Genomic DNA, 19,628 nt, shown 5'->3' on the forward strand with positions numbered 1-19,628 from the left:
CAACAGACACCTTTCCTAAGAAGAGTTGGGCAATGGCAAAAGACCAGCATAACAAAATAAAATAAAACAACTGAAAACCTGAACGAAACTCTTAGCGCCAGTCAGAACATTTCCCCATGAGATAAATAAACCTTAATTGTGGCCTCACAAAGCGGAATAATGTATAAAGAAGACAGAGGAGTATCTACAATCAATTAAGGAAGTCAATTTGAATCACGACAAATGCATCAAGAAGGTCGAAAACTGTCCCACACTGCAGATCAAAACATCTCTAGGATCTTAAGGATTTACATTTCTTGAAATAAGTAATGTAAAACAACAAAGGTCATGATGTATTTCCCAACACTCATCTTTATTAAGTAAATAAACATACAGCAAAAATATATAACCATGCATCAGACGGACAAATATGTTGACATTTAAACAGCTGGCCTGTTGTTCCTGGAACAAGGCTGGAGGTAGAACAGGACAGAACCGCTTCAGCCTCTTCATTCAGGGTCAAAACATTCAATAAATATAACATCAACTGAAACTGGATAAAAAATAGTCAAAGTGTAATAACAATTGTGTATGTAGTATCTATATTTCTTTTCATACATTATGTCTGCAACAAAAATACAATATATCCTCTTACTCCCTCTGTACATTGATTACATTTAATTCCAAACCTTTTGAACCCTTTAGATGCTTATTGTACCAAATAAGAATATGATTGGAGACTTTGTGTGTCATGTGTGCAGTTTCACTTTCATAATATGCCAAGGTCAAAAAGAAGAGTGAGTTTTTAAATCTTAAAAAAAAAAAAACAGCCTTAAGCCAGTTCCCAGATCTGCAGGAATGGGAGAGGTAGAGTCATGGACTTCCAGAAAAATCTATACGCGACTGCTCGAGGGCAAAGCTGAGTTCCCATTATTTAGCTTATCCCTTTCGCCATTCCTCTCAGATCTATAGAGCTACGCAGGCAGGAAGAAATCCTTCAAGAACTATCATGCCAAAGGGCACACACGTTAGAACATTGTTGTTTTCTAGTATCTAGAAATCTAGTGTAGTATATATGGGGACGTTTTTCCCCCCATCTATACTAGTACCAAGAACAGATGGTAGCATGATTGTGGGGCAGCAGGACAACCCTTCTGCAACTCTGTATTTAACATAAGGCAGTCTTGTTATATATTTTTTTAAGTCATCAACAGGACAGCATGTCTTTGCCACTTTATATGTACGCATATATACATGCACAGTGTTTTCTCTAAAATAGCCTAATTGAGCATGCTGGTTTGAAAACAACACACTGTACATGTTTGTCTTTAATCAGTCATTTCATACCCCCTTCTCAGTTCAACTTTTTGAGCATACATTGCAGAACTGCCAGCTTGCCTGGAGAATGTTACAATTAATCTCTCCTGAAAACCAGAAGATCCAGCACTTTTTGTTTTGTGCAACTAGTGCTATCAGGGTTTAAGAGTTTGTATCGGGGTAGACATTTGGCTGCATGTGCCAGATTTTAAGACAAATTAATCCTCATCGTCTTGAACTAAAAATAAATTTCAGTGGAGAGCTCCACTGAAAAATATCCTCAGTCTAAGAACGGACTTAATCCTTTTCTAAAGAAACTGGCCTGTGTGTGTTATGTCTGACAGGAAGAGCGTACGCTGTAACAGTAGTGTATACGTACAGTAACAATACAGAAGATAATACAGTATGTACACAGTTGTTGTAAAGGAGACCATTCTGTCCACTGAACAGGATTAAGGCAATTTCACAAGTTTCCTGGTATGAGGGTAACTACTTTGGAGCCTCATATTAATACAAAAATAAGAAAAATCCCAGCTAAAAATCTCACAGTTCTATTTAACCATTTCTACTGAATGTATACATTTCTTTTGTTGTTCACCTGGCAACGTATTGTAATTATCAGGAGTCTCTTGCTATAACTATAACATAGCATTTACGTAAAATTTTTATTTTTATATCTCTTGTTTAGCCAATTTTGAAGTGGTTAGTAAGTAGCATTTACAGATAATGTGCCCATGAGAAACATAGAGCAGGAATTAATGGTCTTTTGCTGGTTTTACTAACAGTACTTAACACCAAAAAAAACAAATAGCCCAGTATGTTCATGTAGCCGGGTCTGTGTTGTATTTCTTAGAGAAATTCCCGGTGGCTTTAACTATCATCATTGTCAATGAAACAAAAACATACTGAATAGCTGGTTTTAGGTAGCTACACCGTATCGTGACATACAATAGAAAAAGTCTTGCAGACTGCATGAAACGTGCCTTGGCTAAGAGATACATAAAACAACATCTTAATATCCCATCACACCAAGTATGTGTTTACTGCTGGGGATTTTTGAGACAGTACAGTACAGTACAGTAAGTTAGGAATCATCATCATCATCATGCATAAAATGAAAAGCTCTGTCTCCGCTCAGTTCAGCAGCGTACCGTATAGCTGTGCCTTGGTCAAACTGTCCTTCCTTGTAAGTCCTGTGCTGCCAAATTTTTGGTATCTTGGAGAGGTCTTCTTTGGGAGTGCGGGACCGACACTGAGAGCGGAGCTGGAGCTCGGGCGAGGCCGGACGCTCGGCCTGGGGCTGGGGTAGTGTTGAAGACTTGAGGCTTCGAGGGAGCTTTGGTGTAAGGACTCAGCTGAGCTGTCTGCACTCAGATTTACGTAGTCCTTGGCACTACTTGCTGCTGTTGCTCCCCCACCGCTCTCCTTCTCTTTAGAGCTCCCTGAGAGGAACAAACTGCACTCGGAGTCCTGACTGTCCTCCTTGGCTCTATACAGCATAGACGTTTTCTCCTGCTTACGATGCTCCATGGGTTTCTGACTGCGGCTGGGCGAAGGGGGACCCACAGAGAAACACTGGTCCAGCACGCGGCTGTGGAAGACGTCATCTCCTTCTTGAAAGCTGCTGTAGAGAGACCCCTTGACCTTGCTGGAGGGTCCCATGGCAAAGTGGCGCTCAGAGAAACTGTATGGAGAGACACGCCCTGGGATATTAGGGTAGGATGCGAACGTGTTGATGTCTTCCACGCTGAGCTGTCTCCAGCGGCTGCTTAGGTCGTCCTCAGGGACCTGGACGTCACCTCGGCTGTCCAGAGCTCCTCGACGAGCCTGGCCCAGTCCAGTTGTGGACCCCATGCTGTGAGAGGAGGCCAGGCGAGGGGTGCTGGAATGGTATGGTTCACTGAAGCATGAAGCCGTCCTTGTGTACCCTGGTGAGGTGCCCTTCTGCGGGCTCCTGGGGATCACCATGTGCTGGATGCTGAGGGACTTGGGGAAGCTTGGGCTGTCTTTATCATAAGAGGACATGCTTTTGCGCTCATAGTCCCCACTGCCACCATCTCGCCAATCCATATAGAGACCCTGGTGTGAAGAGGATAAGGTGCTGCTTGCAGTGCGCCCGCAACCACCACCACTAACTCCTCCCTTCTCGTCTGATGCAAGACTGAAGCTAGAGTAGGAACTAGAGGCAGGGAGGCTACCAGTGCCGAAGTCATCGTGGTGGTGGAATGAGGATGGAGGCTCATGGTTAGAGAAACTTTCAGAGTGGTAGGTCTCTTCATCTGGGTTGCTGTCAATGGAGTTCTGGGTGTCAAGCTGGAGCAGACCGGTGCCGTGGAGGTCGACACTCTGCCTACGCTCTGTATCTTGCCATCGCTCAGGGCAGTAGAGAGCCGTATCGCTACAGTACAAGTCAGATGTTTTATATGAAATGCGGCGGTTCAGGTGATCAGTGCTACCTGTTGCTGTAAGAAAGTCTCCATCCTGTGGCTGCGGGCTGGGTGAGCGTGTTACAGGGCAACTGCTTCCTGGTTCGGGCTTTTCCAGGACCTTGCCAATTATGGATGTGGGCACAGCGTCAGAGTAATTGGAGTGGCACCTTGCTATGGAGGCGCCGCTACCCCGATTATGTTTATCCATGTGGGAACTGATGCGTTCCTGCAAGTCCAGCGGCAGCTAAGACAGACATACAAAGAGACAAAAGAATTTCGATAAAGATGGGAAGTTAAAACAAAAATCTACAAAGAGGTTTTTTGTGATAGCTGCTGAGCCAATCTTCAGATTTAGCCAGAAAAGATCACTAAAAAATAGGCCTTTTCCTAATTAATTATACAATCAACTTGAATCTGTTCCTCAAACATATGCATTGCTTTCTGTGTCTGCACTGAAAGTATTTTTAGAGCCATTCCTCAAGGATTTGAATCTATAGTTCTGGTTTAGAAAGCAATTTATTCTCGCAAGGCTTACACAGTCCAGACCAGTTTGTGTATCTCAGTGGAATTGCACTACTAGGCCCCTCTAATGAACTTGTCAGAAAATTGTTGTACACAAGCTATTTATTTATTTGTATGTTTGCCTTTCTTTTTACCCAACACAATTTTTTTTTCTTTTTCAAAAAAATATTCTGTTTCTTTACTCAACTTTGTCGTTCCATAAAATTGTATTAATGGGAACATTAATAAAAATAAGTATATTTTTGGACAAAAATATTTTCGTCTTTCAAAATAATTGTGTCCTCTCTCCCATGTGTTTTTCTGTCTCTCTTTCTTGATCTTTCTTCCTCTCTTGCTGTCTCACTCTTACACAGACAGACAGAGACATAATCTGTTTGATTGGCTCATGTTTTAGAAAACTGTTGCCGTCAATTACAATTTCTTATTTTTTTAATTGGTCAGTAGGAACTGTTCCTGACACACTGAGTCCTCTCTTTTCTCCTCCCTTTCTTTATCCTTTAATCTTTCTCCTCTTGTGCCACTGCCTTTACAAGTAAAAGGCCTCCCTCTCTCTCTGTCTTTCTTCTGTCTACCATCAAACACATATCAATTCCACAGGGAACAGCTTAGATTCAAATTAAACCAGTGCTCCGGGTCTCCAGCTGGGAATAGAAAAAAAGATAAAATACTGACTTGGCTTTGTTAAGAAATAGAAGCTCGCCTCGGCATAAAATAACCTGCATCTTTTAAGTCTGAGCTATTTTTAGCAGCCGCTGCCTCTCTCAGAGGGAATAGAGATGGAAAGTAGGTGAGGCTGTGGGGGGAAGTACAAAATGATATACAGTGTGTGCTCCAAGTAAGCTAGCTCAGCAATAGCTACTATCTGAGGCATCTTAATTAACAGTCACACAGTGTTCATCCACGTGAGAGCATGAACACGTCCACAGGTCTTGTTCCATTTATTAAAATAATTGGTTTAATGGCGTTTGATGGAAGTTATTATGTTAGTAATTCTAGCAATTCACAGCCACTCTGAGAGCTATTTCCTCAAATTATTCACATGTGGGAGAGGTTTTTCTTTTGCATGTTTTATAACCAAATATTTATATTGAAAGTGAGACTGTAAATTCAGAAAGAAGAAAAAACAAATTTTTCCTCTTACAAATAAAAAGTTGAATTTGTTAGCAATAAAAACAATGCACCATCTCTCAATTAACTGTTTGTCGAACCTCTCCCCCTTATTTACTTCTACTGTTGCCTGTTGAATGTTTTCACAGCACATACAGTTGACTATAGTATTGACTAGTTTTCATTTCTAGCCTCCAACTGTGGATTTTGTCAGTTGAAAAGACAACTGTCACTGGCAAATTTTATCAGGGGTAGCTAGCCAAAGCAAGCTAATGCTAACACTAAAACTCCATGAGTTGTTTGGAAACTGCCTGCAGCGGACTTTAATGTTTCCAGGTAACTTGTTTTACAACCAAAAGCCTGTAAGAGGTCTTAAACATCCACAATATGACTATAATGCTAAGAGACTGAGGATACATGACCCAGTAATGTATCATCCTCACCAGTAATGTATCATCCTCACCAGTAATGTATCATCCTCACATGTTGAAACATGGTAATGAGGGAGCAGCATTGTTTGTATTACAGGGTAGAGCTAGTTAACCATAGTATTATAGTACAGTAATATTTATTTCAGGTTTTTGCTGCTAACATTACATCTTTACTTGGCCTCGTATGACCATAATGGTTAATGTTAGCAGCTTATGTTAGCAAACTAAAGACAGATATTGCTATATCGTGGACATCATCACTGAGTGAGTTTGCTGACTATTCTTTTCCTGTGCTAGCATTTCACAATGTTTTTAGCATTTACTGTTAATGTTATCCCATAATTGTCACTTGTGGCCACAGTGGCTGCTGTTCTACAAAGGTTGCATAGGCTTCCTTTAACCTAGTAAAATGTACTGACTTCCTGCCTTCTTGTCCATCACCGTGTTTATAAAGTAGAATTACAGAATTATAATAAAAACAGAAAACATCAGCTTTTTAGAGGTTGATGAAGTTGAATTGTCCCATTTCATATACGATATGAAATAACTAGTGAATATTTAATGATCTAAATAGGCTAGTCAAATGTATTTCTATGCAGTACTTTAGTCAATTATTATCCCTGTTGGAGAGTATAACTTTTATTCTTTTGTGCATCAGGTGTCGTCTCAGGCCAGGCTTTCATTTATTCATATGCACAGCCGAGTTGCAGACAGATGGCACTTCAGACAGCAGACCTTCATCAGTCTGACTGAAGAGACCATGAGCACTGTGCCTCCGTCTTATTGTGAAAACCACTTACCAAGGCTTCTAAAGGTACACTGACACAACATGGGGAACCTCTCCATTACATAAATCATTAATAGAGAATAGTTGATTAGCTCACACTAATTATTTACAGCATATGTGTAGTGATAGATCATGTAGTTTCATTTATCAAGCTCAGGGCTATAGCCAGAATTTTGGTAATATTGAGGTCGTAGTCCCAGTTCTCCCAAATACACCCCACCTCCCTAAAATTAGTATTTGGTAATTTAACCAAATATAATATCTTTGCAAATCAAGTATTTCTTTTCTTAAATGGTTTTAACTTAATTTTAAAACCCAGGTCAGCGAAACTTTTTCTTGCAGCACAGATTTGAATTCACACATTGATGCAGTTGTAGCAATGTTGGGGAGCTCACCTCAGACATCTTGTGTGCTCTGTAGTGAGACTTGGAGCATTGCAGCAGCTGGGCTGCCAGGTTGCAGTCTTTCCTGTACAGGTCCTGTAAGAGGCAGAAAGATTATCCTCAATTACAAATTCATGCCTTACAAAATCTTGTTAATTTTGGCAGCCTGATGGTTCAAGTAAGCTTTTGACCGAGGGGGATTGTGTTCCCCCCCTGGGAAAAACACTTTGGATTACAACCTCCTAATTGTTGTTAAATCTTTTTGTAATTATAGGGGACTTCTGAGGGAAATAATTCCGGGATACAGTAATGTAATGTTACCGTGGTACTATAACAACAAATTAAAAATAAAATGTTGTACTATTCATACGGTATTTGTAAATGAAGTATGAGTCGTTGGGAAACAAAACTAGATGCCTGGCTTGACAGTTTTTTTTGATAATGAGAAATGTATAGTATAGCATGCGATATGTAGTGCACATAATGGGCCGTATTCCATTGGAAAATTGGGATAAGTAGCAGCCTACTGGAATAGGCAACTCATTGATTTAGTGAACTGTCAAGTCAAAGGAACAAATTCATCTATTGAAGCTGGTAGAGTTTAATTAGTTAGCATGTATTTTTCACCTTGGCTATATTATTTCACTAGGTTGACATCAGGGGATTGCAGGATCTTAAAAACTTTTTTATTTGTAATATATCTGCCCAGTACAGCCTGTGCTAATTTTATTATGCATTCACTTATATGCCTGTTCCAGCCTAGGGAAGCTAGTGCAGCATTATTTATCTCATTCTCTGTGCTTTCTTTCTAGAACGGATCGTTTTCAGATTTTTACTTAAATTTTAGAGCAAAGCAAGGGTAATCCATTGGCACAGCAGATGCTCGGGTGAACTGTTTTCGGTGTTTCTGAATGTGTTTGTGTGGGTGATTAGCTGGTTTAGCTCACTTTCCTTTCCTCTCCCTCCTCTGTGAAATCCATCCTCTCATAAAGGTCAGTTCATGCTGCACTGCCTCCCTGTGCTTCTATCACACCACAGCCCTGACAATATTTCCCATAACACCAAAGCCTTCTTTTTGACAGTTTCAACTTCCCCACCAGTTAACAGTGACTGCTTTTTGAATCACTTTATTTGTTTTCTTTTTGTTGCCAGGGGACATTTGGGCTCCCTCTAGTTTCTGTGGACGTGTCAAATAAACATTTGAGACCTTGGTGATGTCTTAACATCAGTTATCTGGTATGTTTCTGCTGGGAATGTCAGCCACCAGTGTTTGTGAGGTCTTAACATACTGTATATTTATAATAGAATAGAGTGAATAGAGCAATGAAGACCCTTTGTTGTGGCTTTGTATAGAGCTGGTTTCCATGCAGTCTAATAGCCAGTAATAAGCATGGACAGATTGTGGCAAATTTTGCATCTCTTTGTGGTAATTCTGTGTCTCTTTGTGGTCGTTTGGCTTTGCTTTGTGGTTGTTTTGCATTTCTTTGTGGTTATTTACCCTTCTTTGTCATTTGGCTTTTTTTTTGGGTTGTTTTGCGTCTCTTTCCAAGAACATATGCTAGCAGACACACAGCTTGCTCCCTGGAGGAAATGCCTGTCTCACGGCTTTGATGGAACAAATTATTCTCCCATTCTAAATGAACCTTGACTCCAAATCAGCCTGGCCAGATCTGGCGGTATTGTCAAAATACTCGATAGCTCAGAAGGGCTAAAAAGCTACTATTGACAAAAAAGAGAAAATCTACTAACCTGGAGCCCCCAGAAGAAATACCAGTTAAAATCACTTCAAAGAAAGTGAGGCACCAGATTGCCACATGTGCCTGAGCTCAGATCCACAAGGCCCCAGCTCCAAATTCTAGCAGCCCTGAGGATGCCCATTGATTTCAGTATAATCACTATAAAACACCCAGTGGCTTAGAGTTAATTCCTCTGTCTGCTGTGGCTCCTTGAAGCACAAATATCCAGGACGTTGTATGAGAATTTTAGCAATAGTGGCTTCATGGAGAAGGATGCCAATGTGACAGGAGTAAGTGTTCCCATCAGGAGAAACAGCTTTTTGAAGAGTTGTTAGATTTGAAGAGGTGCTAAAAAGGCTGGATTACTGACCAGGCAAGGACAGCAACTGTCCCAGGGCCCCAGATCTGCTTAATGCCTAATTGCTTAATTTGTGGGCTTGAAGGTGAAATATAATTTGGGCATGCCCCCTATTATACAAGTGAGCCTACATGCACAATGCTGACAGAGAGGTCAGTGGGAGCCCTTATTACAAGATACAGCTTTGAGTACTCACATTGTCCTCTCTGAGTTTATTGATGGTGATCTTCGCCTCCATGAGGTGGTTGTTGAGGAGGAGGATTTTCCGGCTGAGGGCTCTCTTTTCCTCTTCATGGTGCTGGGACTGCAGTGTAAGAGAAATAATTGACAAGGCAAAAGAGAAATTGAAAAAAGAAAAAGAAAACAAAATGTTAGCGGTAGACGGAGTAGATTATAAGGGGGCAAGAAGTAAGAGGTTAGAGTAAAGAGTTGAATGTTGAGATAACGAGAGAAAGATGAGGGAGCCAAAGTTGGAGGAGCAACAGAAGAAAAATAAGATGATAGAAGAGGGGAAGAAAAATGAGAGAAAGAAAGCCGTAAGTCATTATCAGTCTGAAGTCGGTGCCAGCAGCAGGTCTTAATTAAAAGAAGATTACACTTGCCAGCGCTCATATTTTATCAATTACTCTGGGAGAAAGAGAAATAGAGGGAGAGAGAAAAAGAAAGAGGGAGAGACTGAGAAGGACAAATTAAACACTCATTCGATTTTCAGTGTTTTCTGTCAAAGAAGTGCAAAATGACTGCTGGATTGACATTTTATCCCCAGTAACAGCAGAGCCTCATGATGGGGATGTCTGCTGGTTGGCTGGTCTGTCTTTCTGTCTGTCTGCCCACTTTAATCTCGACAACTGATGGCCACATTGTGACATTTACGTTCATGGTGCCCTGAGGATTATTCCTCATCTGGGTAACATTTCTACTTGTACACATGACCTAATGAGATGGATTGATTGAGGAAAATGTTCTGTGCACAGTCTTGCTCTTTAGAGGATGAACCATTTCCATTTTGAACACAATGTGCTTTCCTCCAGCACCACCCCCAATTCAAAAAGTCAACTTTGCACGAAAGATATCTTACAACCTAATAAACAGACTGTCATGGAATCATCAAAAACTAGTGTTCATACTAGCAGATTAGCTTGCTAGCCGTAGTGCTGGCTCAGCTACCCTTGCCAGTTTCATGATCCTCGCCTTTTAGCAGCCCATCCAGAGTCTCCCTTACAGCATGCAGCAAAGCAGAACACACACACACACACACACACACACACACACACACACACACACACACACACACACACACACACACACACACACACACACACACACACACACACACAGTTAAAAACTGCCACACAGCACGAGCTGACAAATGATACAGCTCTAAAACTTGCTTGGCCGCCCACACTTCTCTCTTCTAATCTCTCAATGGCGGTGATTGTTTTGAAATACAGGGGTGCAGAGCCAATCTAATAGGTGGCAATTAATGTCAGTTTAAGCAATAGGCCAGCATTGATATTCAAATCCAATTCTGTTAGGATCTCATTAATCAGTTGTCGAGAAATGCAGCTTCCTGGCACTCTTTATATTTATATTTATATTTTCTGATGCTGACTGTGCGGATGACCACATTAGGGCACTTTAAAGCTCAGATATGTAATTGCACCCAGTCCCTAACAATTTCTCACTCAGATGTTAATATACATAATAGCTTTGTAGTGTAATACATTGGTCTCATGCCTTATAAATACAAGACTTACGTAAAAGAAACCTACTTATATTAAGGTATTAAATGGCACAAAGTCAACATTGGACACCGATATTTTAAATATCTTTTTATCTTTATTACTTTACTAGAAAAGTGTGAAAACAGTGTTGGTCATTTAAAAAGTTATCTGTCACTTTGAAGCCAGAAGTAATCTTTTCCCCTCACTGTAGCTGCTGACTTCATATATCCAGAAATCTCATGGATCTTAACTAACATACTAATATAATAATAATAATAAATATAATATTAATATTAATATTAGTAGTAATAGTAATAGTAATAGTAATAATACTCCACTTGCACATCATTAAAGGCAAAATTGGAAACAGTCTGCCTATAGATTAAAAATCAAACAGAGAGCAATCTTACTAGGCTTGATGTGATGAACATGATCTTGGACTGGAGACAGTGAGGAAGTGTATTTTTAATTACAGCATTATGGCCAGTGGAAGAATCACAGCTGTGCACACTGATTTTGTTATCTCCTCTAGTCACACTGTGTTGGATACACAGGCTGTCACTACAACATTCTTATCAGTTGGTGCCACACGTATAAGAGAACAGCATCAAGGAAAATTAATATGCAAATTTTGACTATTATATCTTAAGGAGATTGACCTAATGGAGGAGGAATATCATGATAACTCAGTGCCTGCCTCTTTTTGCCTTTTGGCCATAAATGAATGCAAGTCCCTGCTAATTACTCAGCAACTACCAATTATATGGAAAGCTATACATTTAAATTACATTGTAAACGCCCAACTAGGGACAAGAGTTGAAAATTAGCAATAAACTCGCTTTGCAGCATATGGGTTTCATGCTCTGTATTGGAATGTTAACACACTCAAATCCTGGCTCAGCTACCAAATGGACCAGTTCCTCCTCTACAATACAGATATGTAATGGAATAAAACAATAACAACAATCAATTATTGATCAAGAGGATTTGTTGAATTGAGCGAATAGAAAGTGAAAAATGTGTCCATTTCTTAGACATCCTCACTTTGTTTTACATATTCAGCTTGAGATTCTGCCCCTTCACTGGATAAGAAATGAAGCTTAAATCCCATGGGATGCAATTACTGAAGACTACGGTTCACAGAGGAGAGCAGACAACTCTCCAGTTAAACAGTCTTATTTTTTTGTGTGTGTATTGTATATATTTTCTAACCTAATTAAAGAGGATTTCCAAATGGAGACACCAAAGATATTGTGAGTAAAAGTTTTTCAGAAACCAGGAAAAAGTCGGTCACAACCTCAGTGGACATTGTGGAGGCAGGAGAGAAAATCTCTGGCAGACCCATAGTGATTGCTGTCCAGATCCAATTCCCATGTGAAACTGACAATATTTACCACAAATAAGCCTTAGTTTGTGCCTGATTGGAATGAAAGATTAAATTGTTTTGGTGGTTTTCCAAATCACATCACTGGTGACCATTTTCTAAAGCTTTTTCTTGTTTTACCTTTCAGAAAAACAGCAGGTTCAGTCCTTGCAGTACAGTGTGAACCATGAGAGCATCAACCTGGCTTGATATACATGTACAGTAGATAATCCATATCTACTCTACTTCATTGGGTTATTTATTTTGGGGGGGTCAAAGTTCTGTTATTGTTGCAGATGATGCAGGTGTGAACACAGACTGTTTCGATACTCTTCATTGATGATGTGCTATTGCTTTGTGGATAGTACTAACATCATTGAATTTATGAGTTACACTGTTAGAAAATCAAATCTAGAAGTGAAACAATAAACCAACAGACTTTTTTGTTGCCAAGAAATGGTTGCTATTTGCTGCAAACAAATAAGGGATAAAGCTGCTCTTCTATATTCTTCTTAAAGTCAACCAATCCCATGAAAACACCAAAACCCACAATTTGTAAGTCTGTTTCAAAATACTTTTCTACTACCCTACACTGTCTGTCGCCCTCAGCTCAAAGCCCACTGGTTCCCACTGAAGATGTAAATGTTTAAAAAACGGGTCACAAATATACAGTTTTATTATTGAAAATGCTCAGTAATTTCCTAACACAGTTTGGCGCAGTAGTTTCGCATACAGGGATAAATAGTGCAATTGCAGAAGACTATTTCAGCCTGGAATTAATACACATTTGGTGCACTAGAGAGTATTTACGGCAGCAGGACGGTTTATGTGGGATTTACTCAGAATAAACCACAGTGCACATGTTCATCATAACTAAGAAACACGTCACTCAGTGCAACAGTGTAGCTCACTGATGTATTTTTAAGAGGTTTTGGACAACAATTAACAACTAGACTTGAAGCATTAAATATGTTTAAGGTTGCATAATCTCTAAATTTTAAGTTTTCTTTAACAAATCAATAGACCATTTTTTCTGCAAATATTCCCTGCATGCAACTGCATTATAACACATAACATAACTGATTGAATGAATGAAAAGTAATTGTGAGCTCATCCATCACTGTAGTCGCAGAGATAATATCTCAAACCATCTTTATGTCTCTGCATTTTCACAATGTGTACTGAAATAAATGTGTAATTGTATGGTAACTAAAAGATAATAAATTTGTCCCAATAGTTTTGCACAACTATTAATTTTCACTTCTGCTGCCCGGGCTGTTTTTTTTGCTCCTGAAGGAGTCAGGAGTAAATAATTATGTGCAACACATCTGTTGGGTCATGGTGATACCCCCCAAATGTGTAATTGACACTTTTCATCAAAGAGTTATGAGTTATTGGCACTAACTAGTGCATTGCAGGCCTCACTGAAAAACAGAGAGCAACACATTCATACACAGACACAACAGGCTTCCTCACACATGGCCCCCCCTCAGCACCGGGGCTAGGATTCATCTAACACTTTTCACAATGGTAAACATAGATGAATAAGCCATTATTTGCTATTTGGCCAATCTGTGACATCAAAACAACAAATGCTTCTCTGCCTTAGGTTTCTACTCTGTTCACCAACCACACACTCCTTATTGAACCAAACACATTAAATATCCAAAACTTTCATATTCTGTTTATATTCCCTCTTATATTCTCTTATAACTCTCGCACCAGCATATACGTCATGTGTCCCTGTTTTAGATTTAGATGTCAGCTGAATAAACAATTACTGGTCTGATGTTTCCATGTGTGATAAACTATGCAGCTAAAATGCATCGATCCTGAATCAAATATTATTGATCATCTTAATGTTTTTTCATAGAGGCTTGGCCAAGAAAGAACTGATCAGAGACCCCAGAGATTAGACTGAGCCTCTATGTTACATAAATAAACACATAAATAATTCTGATTGGTTATGACAGGCGATAGATTAATACATTTGGACAGAAATGTACTGCATACCAAGAACAAAGGTAAACCATGCGGCCACTTGGGGAGATGCTTTGAGTAGGGTTGCAACTAACAATCATTCTTCATTATTGATTATTTTATTGATCAAACTCCCAGTTGAGATATTATTTATTTATTCTATAAAATATGTAATGACAAATGCCCATCAAAGATCCTGTTTCGCACATCTGGAACAATTTACCACAGTTTTACAAAAAACACTGCATATTACCACCCTGGGGCATTTTAGGAAGACGCTTTAAATCTGCCTGCGTTTAACTGACTTATAATAATTTTGTTTTACAAGCATTATTGTCTTCATATATATGTTGCTGTTTTCATTGCCTTGTTTTATTTTATGAATAATTTAAAAACCTTTTTTAATCTCCCTTGAAAATGAGATCTCGTTTTTTTTTTTAAGATACACTATTTACGGCAACATTTATTGTTGATTGAATTTTTCAGTAATAGCTAAAGTTATCAAATAGCAGAGTAAAAAGTGAAATGTAGTGGAGTAGAAGTATAAAGCACAAGAACCTCAAAATTGTACTTAAGTAAAGCACTTAACTAAATATACTTAATTACTTTCCAGCACTGGATACAATTTTTCTTAATGTTTCTTAATGTTTTTGTTGCTTTTGTTTCCTGCTTTACGACCAGAGGAATTCTAAGATAATCGATAAATGTTAATGTGACTGCATCCTCTGATTTTTGATTTAAAAACAATAGAATTTGAACAATATTTCCTGAATCTTTAAAAGTGATTCACGGCAGGACTGTTTAGCGGTGATACTTTCTGATGAAGTGGACATTACCCTTATTAGGAGGACTGAGGGCAGTCATTGAGTGAGACCTTGATTTCTTGCCAGTTCTAGGGCTGCTGTTAGTTAGCTGACCCTGCCATAGGCTCTGAAGAGAAACAATGACTTTCAGCACCACGGACAGGTAACACTTTTTTGTAAAAAAAAAGATAATATATTATATACAAATAACCAATATCATATACAATACCCTATTATACAATTAGAAGTAGTGTTTGTAGTTTCATTACTTGTAGTTTATTGCATTCTGAATCTTTTATATTCCAGTTTTTCTAATTCAGTATGTATGGTATTTAGGCAACACAGACAACAAGACTAACAATAACTAAAATGCTGCAATAAGAATATCAGGTGCAGCTCAAGAAGTGCACAAATGAAAGCATGGCTATGGTTTTATTTAGAAATATATATAGGCCTATATTATAACTAACAATTGTATGCAAATATGTCCTTTCTGCTTGCACAAGCACTGTCTCAGGAGAGGCTCAGAGATTAATTTGAATTTTTACTTAACAGTCTCACAGGCACCAAGCTGTTACTAGTCTGTCGCTGACTTTGCCAGAGTTATACTGTATTTCAGCAACGCGATTTTGTTTTAGGTAGGCTATTATGTCATCTTTACCTACAGCTTCATCTGCGGCACTGTTTATCTGCAAATCAAAACTTAGAGACAGTTATTGCAATGTCATCACAACGTGCATCTGTCAGTTCTTTTAGGTGTTAATCTCTTGCTTTGCTCTTTATGAAATAGTTTTATTCTTCGCTATTTTTCAGTTGACCTTGTCATTTTGGGCCTCTCAGAACTTTTAATTATGTGTCTGATTTGATTGGAGCTGCCTTTGTCACCGCCTGCCTGTCTTCTACAAAGGGACATATTCCCCCCTTGAAATGCCATTGCATGACATGACATCAAAAGAAATGGCAATCCCAATGAGCCCTGCCATAGTGAGTTGAAAAAATCCCATGGTGTCTCCTTCCATGAAGACCGATTTGCTACACCAAAAGTTTTCAAAATCATTTTAACATGACTGGAATATGATGATGTATGTGTACTGTATGAGAGGAATGATCCATGATGGGAAGACATTTTAGGCTGTCAGTGGATTCATGGTATGACAAAGCAAGATGCATTACATTGGAGTATTACAAACAATAGGCTGCAAATACTGCAAGACAGATGCTGTTGTGAATGGCTGTTTCTGAACACACAGTACTGTATTTCATGTCTCGGTTGATTTATTACAATTTTTTAACGCCTCACTGGTCCACCACCGTGCATGAGTTGACATCCATTATCGACTGCAAATTGTGTCTGCTTTCTTTAAAGGGTCAGTTCACCCAAATGACAAACTACTCATAATAGTATGTTGTAATAATAACATCTTGAGTTATAGATTAGTCTATTATAAATAGGACACACACCTGATCTACCTGGATTGTGAACTTGTGTACAAAAGAAATGTGGAAGTACAGTAAATGTGCGTTGTTTGGTACATGCATTTTCTATACATGCAAACGTAATTCTAAAAATAACATATTGGCCCCAAATATAAAACCATATTTTCTTTCTGGTAATCACTTTTGAAAAAGCGAGGTTCATATACAGTTTCCCCCCTGCTTTTAGCCTTTATGCTAAGCTAAACTAACATCTCCTGGTGCGGAGTCCAAACTTACAAATACATTTATAAAAATATGAGATATGCTACTCTTACCATAAAAGTAAATATGCATATATATATATATAAATAAACACTAGATGTCAAATGATTTCTATAACACATTTAGTGTCGACGTTGGTAGAATGCACAATGAAACTACAAAATTGCAAAAATGCCTTTTTATTTTATTGTTTAGCTCCCCATCAATATTTTTTAGCAATTTGCTGCTGGTTCACCAATAACTTCTCGCAGTCTTTTTCCATTAGTGTATGTGCTGGGCCGATAAGCCCTACAGATCAAACGCCTGATGAGATTACGATCCACTTTAATCAAGATACTGTGAGTCATAAGGACAGACCTCCTTGTAGAACCGGCTCATCTTTTGTTCTGCTTCTGGCTGATAAATACTAAAGTGAAGGCTGCAAGAGGCAAACACACAGGGAACCTCTCAACCTGATGTGATTGGACAGCTTCTTCTGAGGTGACCAGCAGTTAGCTATAATAGTTTTCTAACAGGGGTTGCATGGCAGGTAAGACCAATTACTTTGGACATTGGTTGTGCTGCCTATCTTTGATCATGTAATTGCTTTGATGAGAGAGCTTCTGCTGCTAAACAGTGCTGCTAAACAGGTGTGTTCAAATCGATTATAGTAGATTTCTCATTTCTTAGACCAGAGAGAGAGAGAGAGAGAGAGAGAGAGAGAGAGAGAGAGAGAGAGAGAGAGAGAGAGAGAGAGAGCAAACAGATACAAAGCAGAGAGAGAAAATGTCAGCATCACTCTTACATTATCTGGTTGTATAAGACTATAGTTTCTCATTATGTCATTTATTATGATCACTGTATTTGAGGATCTGAAGCTTGTGTATTTATCAATATTTTGTCTCTCTTGGTTGAAACTCCAGGCTGGCACATTTCCAGTTATATTCCTTTTCAAAGGCTAAGTATTCTCAGCATGGTTCCAAACAATCATTGATTTTGTATTTGAGATTGTGGGTGTAGGTTACATTACACCATAGTTTCTCAAAGTGTGTCCTGCGGCCCAATGGCTGTCCTCAGAAACATTTTGTGCAGTCACTGAACATGACATGAAATGTGTGCATTATATTATAATCATCTGCAGTCCCTTTCAATAATTGTACTTTATATAGCTTACCTTTAATACAATACTCTTGTATTATATTCTCACTTGTTCACTTTTCCTATGCTGACACCCTGAATTGACACTCAGGCATCAACACTTTGGGAAACCGTTGGTAACGTCATAAGTAATGTCATAGTATAGTATCCCATGTAAAAGCTCATTTGTATGACATACTATACTGTGATTTGTAATGAAATGTTTATGGCATATCTGGGACTTTTTATGACTTTTTATGACATACTATACTATGACAATTATTATGATGACATACTGTACTAGGTCTTTTAAGGAGTTTTTATGATATACTATTGTATAGCTTTTTATTATCTTTTATGACATAAATTACTATACTTTTTTTATATACTATGACATGTTATGATATACTATACTATGACTTTTAATTTACATTTTTTATGTCACAATATAGCATTCCATAAAATTGACATAAAAAACTCAGTTTGTTTGTTTTGTGTTTGTGTCTTCTTCTTTCTTTGATGGAGAGTACCATAAATGCTGCTAATCATGAGAACAGCCTTAAAGTTGGAAGAGCCACATGGGGGAAACAAAGGCACCAAAGGTGTCAAAAAGCAATTAAGGATGGAGGAATGTCCCCATGCAGCAATTTTCCTCCTTCTTGGCACAGGCTGAGGTGCTCTCATCCTCATGAATGACGAAGCAAGAGGATCACCTAAGCGCAAGGACTCAGCTGATTGTAATACGGACAAGTATCCTTATCTTTCACACGCTGATCAGAGTGCTGTCCTTCCTCTGAAGGACAAAACAAATCTCACGGAAGAAGACAAAGCTTGCTACTGGACATCAGGAGATGGCAACAATCATCATCACTTACCAACTTTCCCAGACTCAAAAAAGGGATGTTGATTTTCTAATGTGACAGGTTCATCTCATCGAACTTCAAGTATCAGATTTCAATATAAAGTACTGAGTTTTCACATACAATACAGGTGTTATTTTCAACACACGATGAAACAAGATTCTTGAACAGACTAATTGCTCATCAAAGACGGAACAATGTGAAGCAACCAGTGGGGCTTTGCTAAGAGTAAATGCTGTGGTTGAAGTTGTTCCATAGGCAAATGTCTTTAATCTTCATAAATGACTTTGCTCGATTGTAGAATCTCTGTAGGCTCAGATAAAAGAAATAAAGTTTGCTCTACACCCTTTCCAGCCCTAAATGTCCATTAGTTAATGGTAAATCTTGTTGTTTTTATGTTGATTTAAACCTAACCTTTCCTCCCATTACATCTCATTACTCATAAAACTCTAATAAATAATTTTGATTTGAACAGATTGTTTTTCTATTGGATGTATCAAAGTTGAATCAGTGCATTTACCCCTTGAACTCGATTTGACATGATTTGATTTATTCTTGTATGACTTAGTTAATCACTGAATGCATTTTGGGTTTTACTGTTTTTGTCACTTGCACCAGCTGTAGTGTAGTAAGACATGGCGAGTCTTTTTCTCATCCAGCCATATTAAAATGGGATTTTTGACTCAATGTGTTTTGTCTTTGATCTCTGTCAGAGATCTCACGTGGTAAGTATCTTTATTTTAAGCAGCCTCCTGTCCTCCATGTCGATTGATGTTTTCTACTTGCTGGTGATGGTTGAAGTGCTAACCACTGAGCCACGTGCCACCAAATAAAGTGTGGTGAAAAGAGTCATAGCATAGTATGTCGGAAAAAGTCATAGTGTATGTTGAACAAAAGTGATAAAAAGTCATAGTATAGTATATAAAAAAAAGTCATAGTATAGCATGTCAAAAAAAGTCATAGTATATATAGTATGTCAAAAAGGTGATAGTATAGTATATCAAAGAGAGTGATAAAAAAGTCATAGAATAGTAT

The 19,628-nt window shown here is 38.5% G+C and overlaps 1 protein-coding gene across 1 annotated transcript in view; it reads right to left on the reverse strand.

Annotated features, from left to right (window-relative positions):
* Positions 1 to 2,430: 2,430 nt before the first annotated feature.
* The window catches only part of begain (brain-enriched guanylate kinase-associated), a 28,717-nt gene continuing 11,519 nt past the window's right edge, over positions 2,431 to 19,628 (reverse strand). The window contains exons 5-7 of the mRNA XM_078278118.1: positions 9,246 to 9,353; positions 6,968 to 7,051; positions 2,431 to 3,969 (exon numbers count right to left, since the gene is read on the reverse strand). Coding sequence (XP_078134244.1) covers positions 2,431 to 3,969; positions 6,968 to 7,051; positions 9,246 to 9,353 — 1,731 coding nt within the window. The remainder of the gene's footprint in view (positions 3,970 to 6,967; positions 7,052 to 9,245; positions 9,354 to 19,628) is intronic.

This window comes from Sander vitreus, chromosome 20 (assembly GCF_031162955.1).
Source record: "Sander vitreus isolate 19-12246 chromosome 20, sanVit1, whole genome shotgun sequence".
Classification (NCBI taxonomy): domain Eukaryota; kingdom Metazoa; phylum Chordata; class Actinopteri; order Perciformes; family Percidae; genus Sander; species Sander vitreus.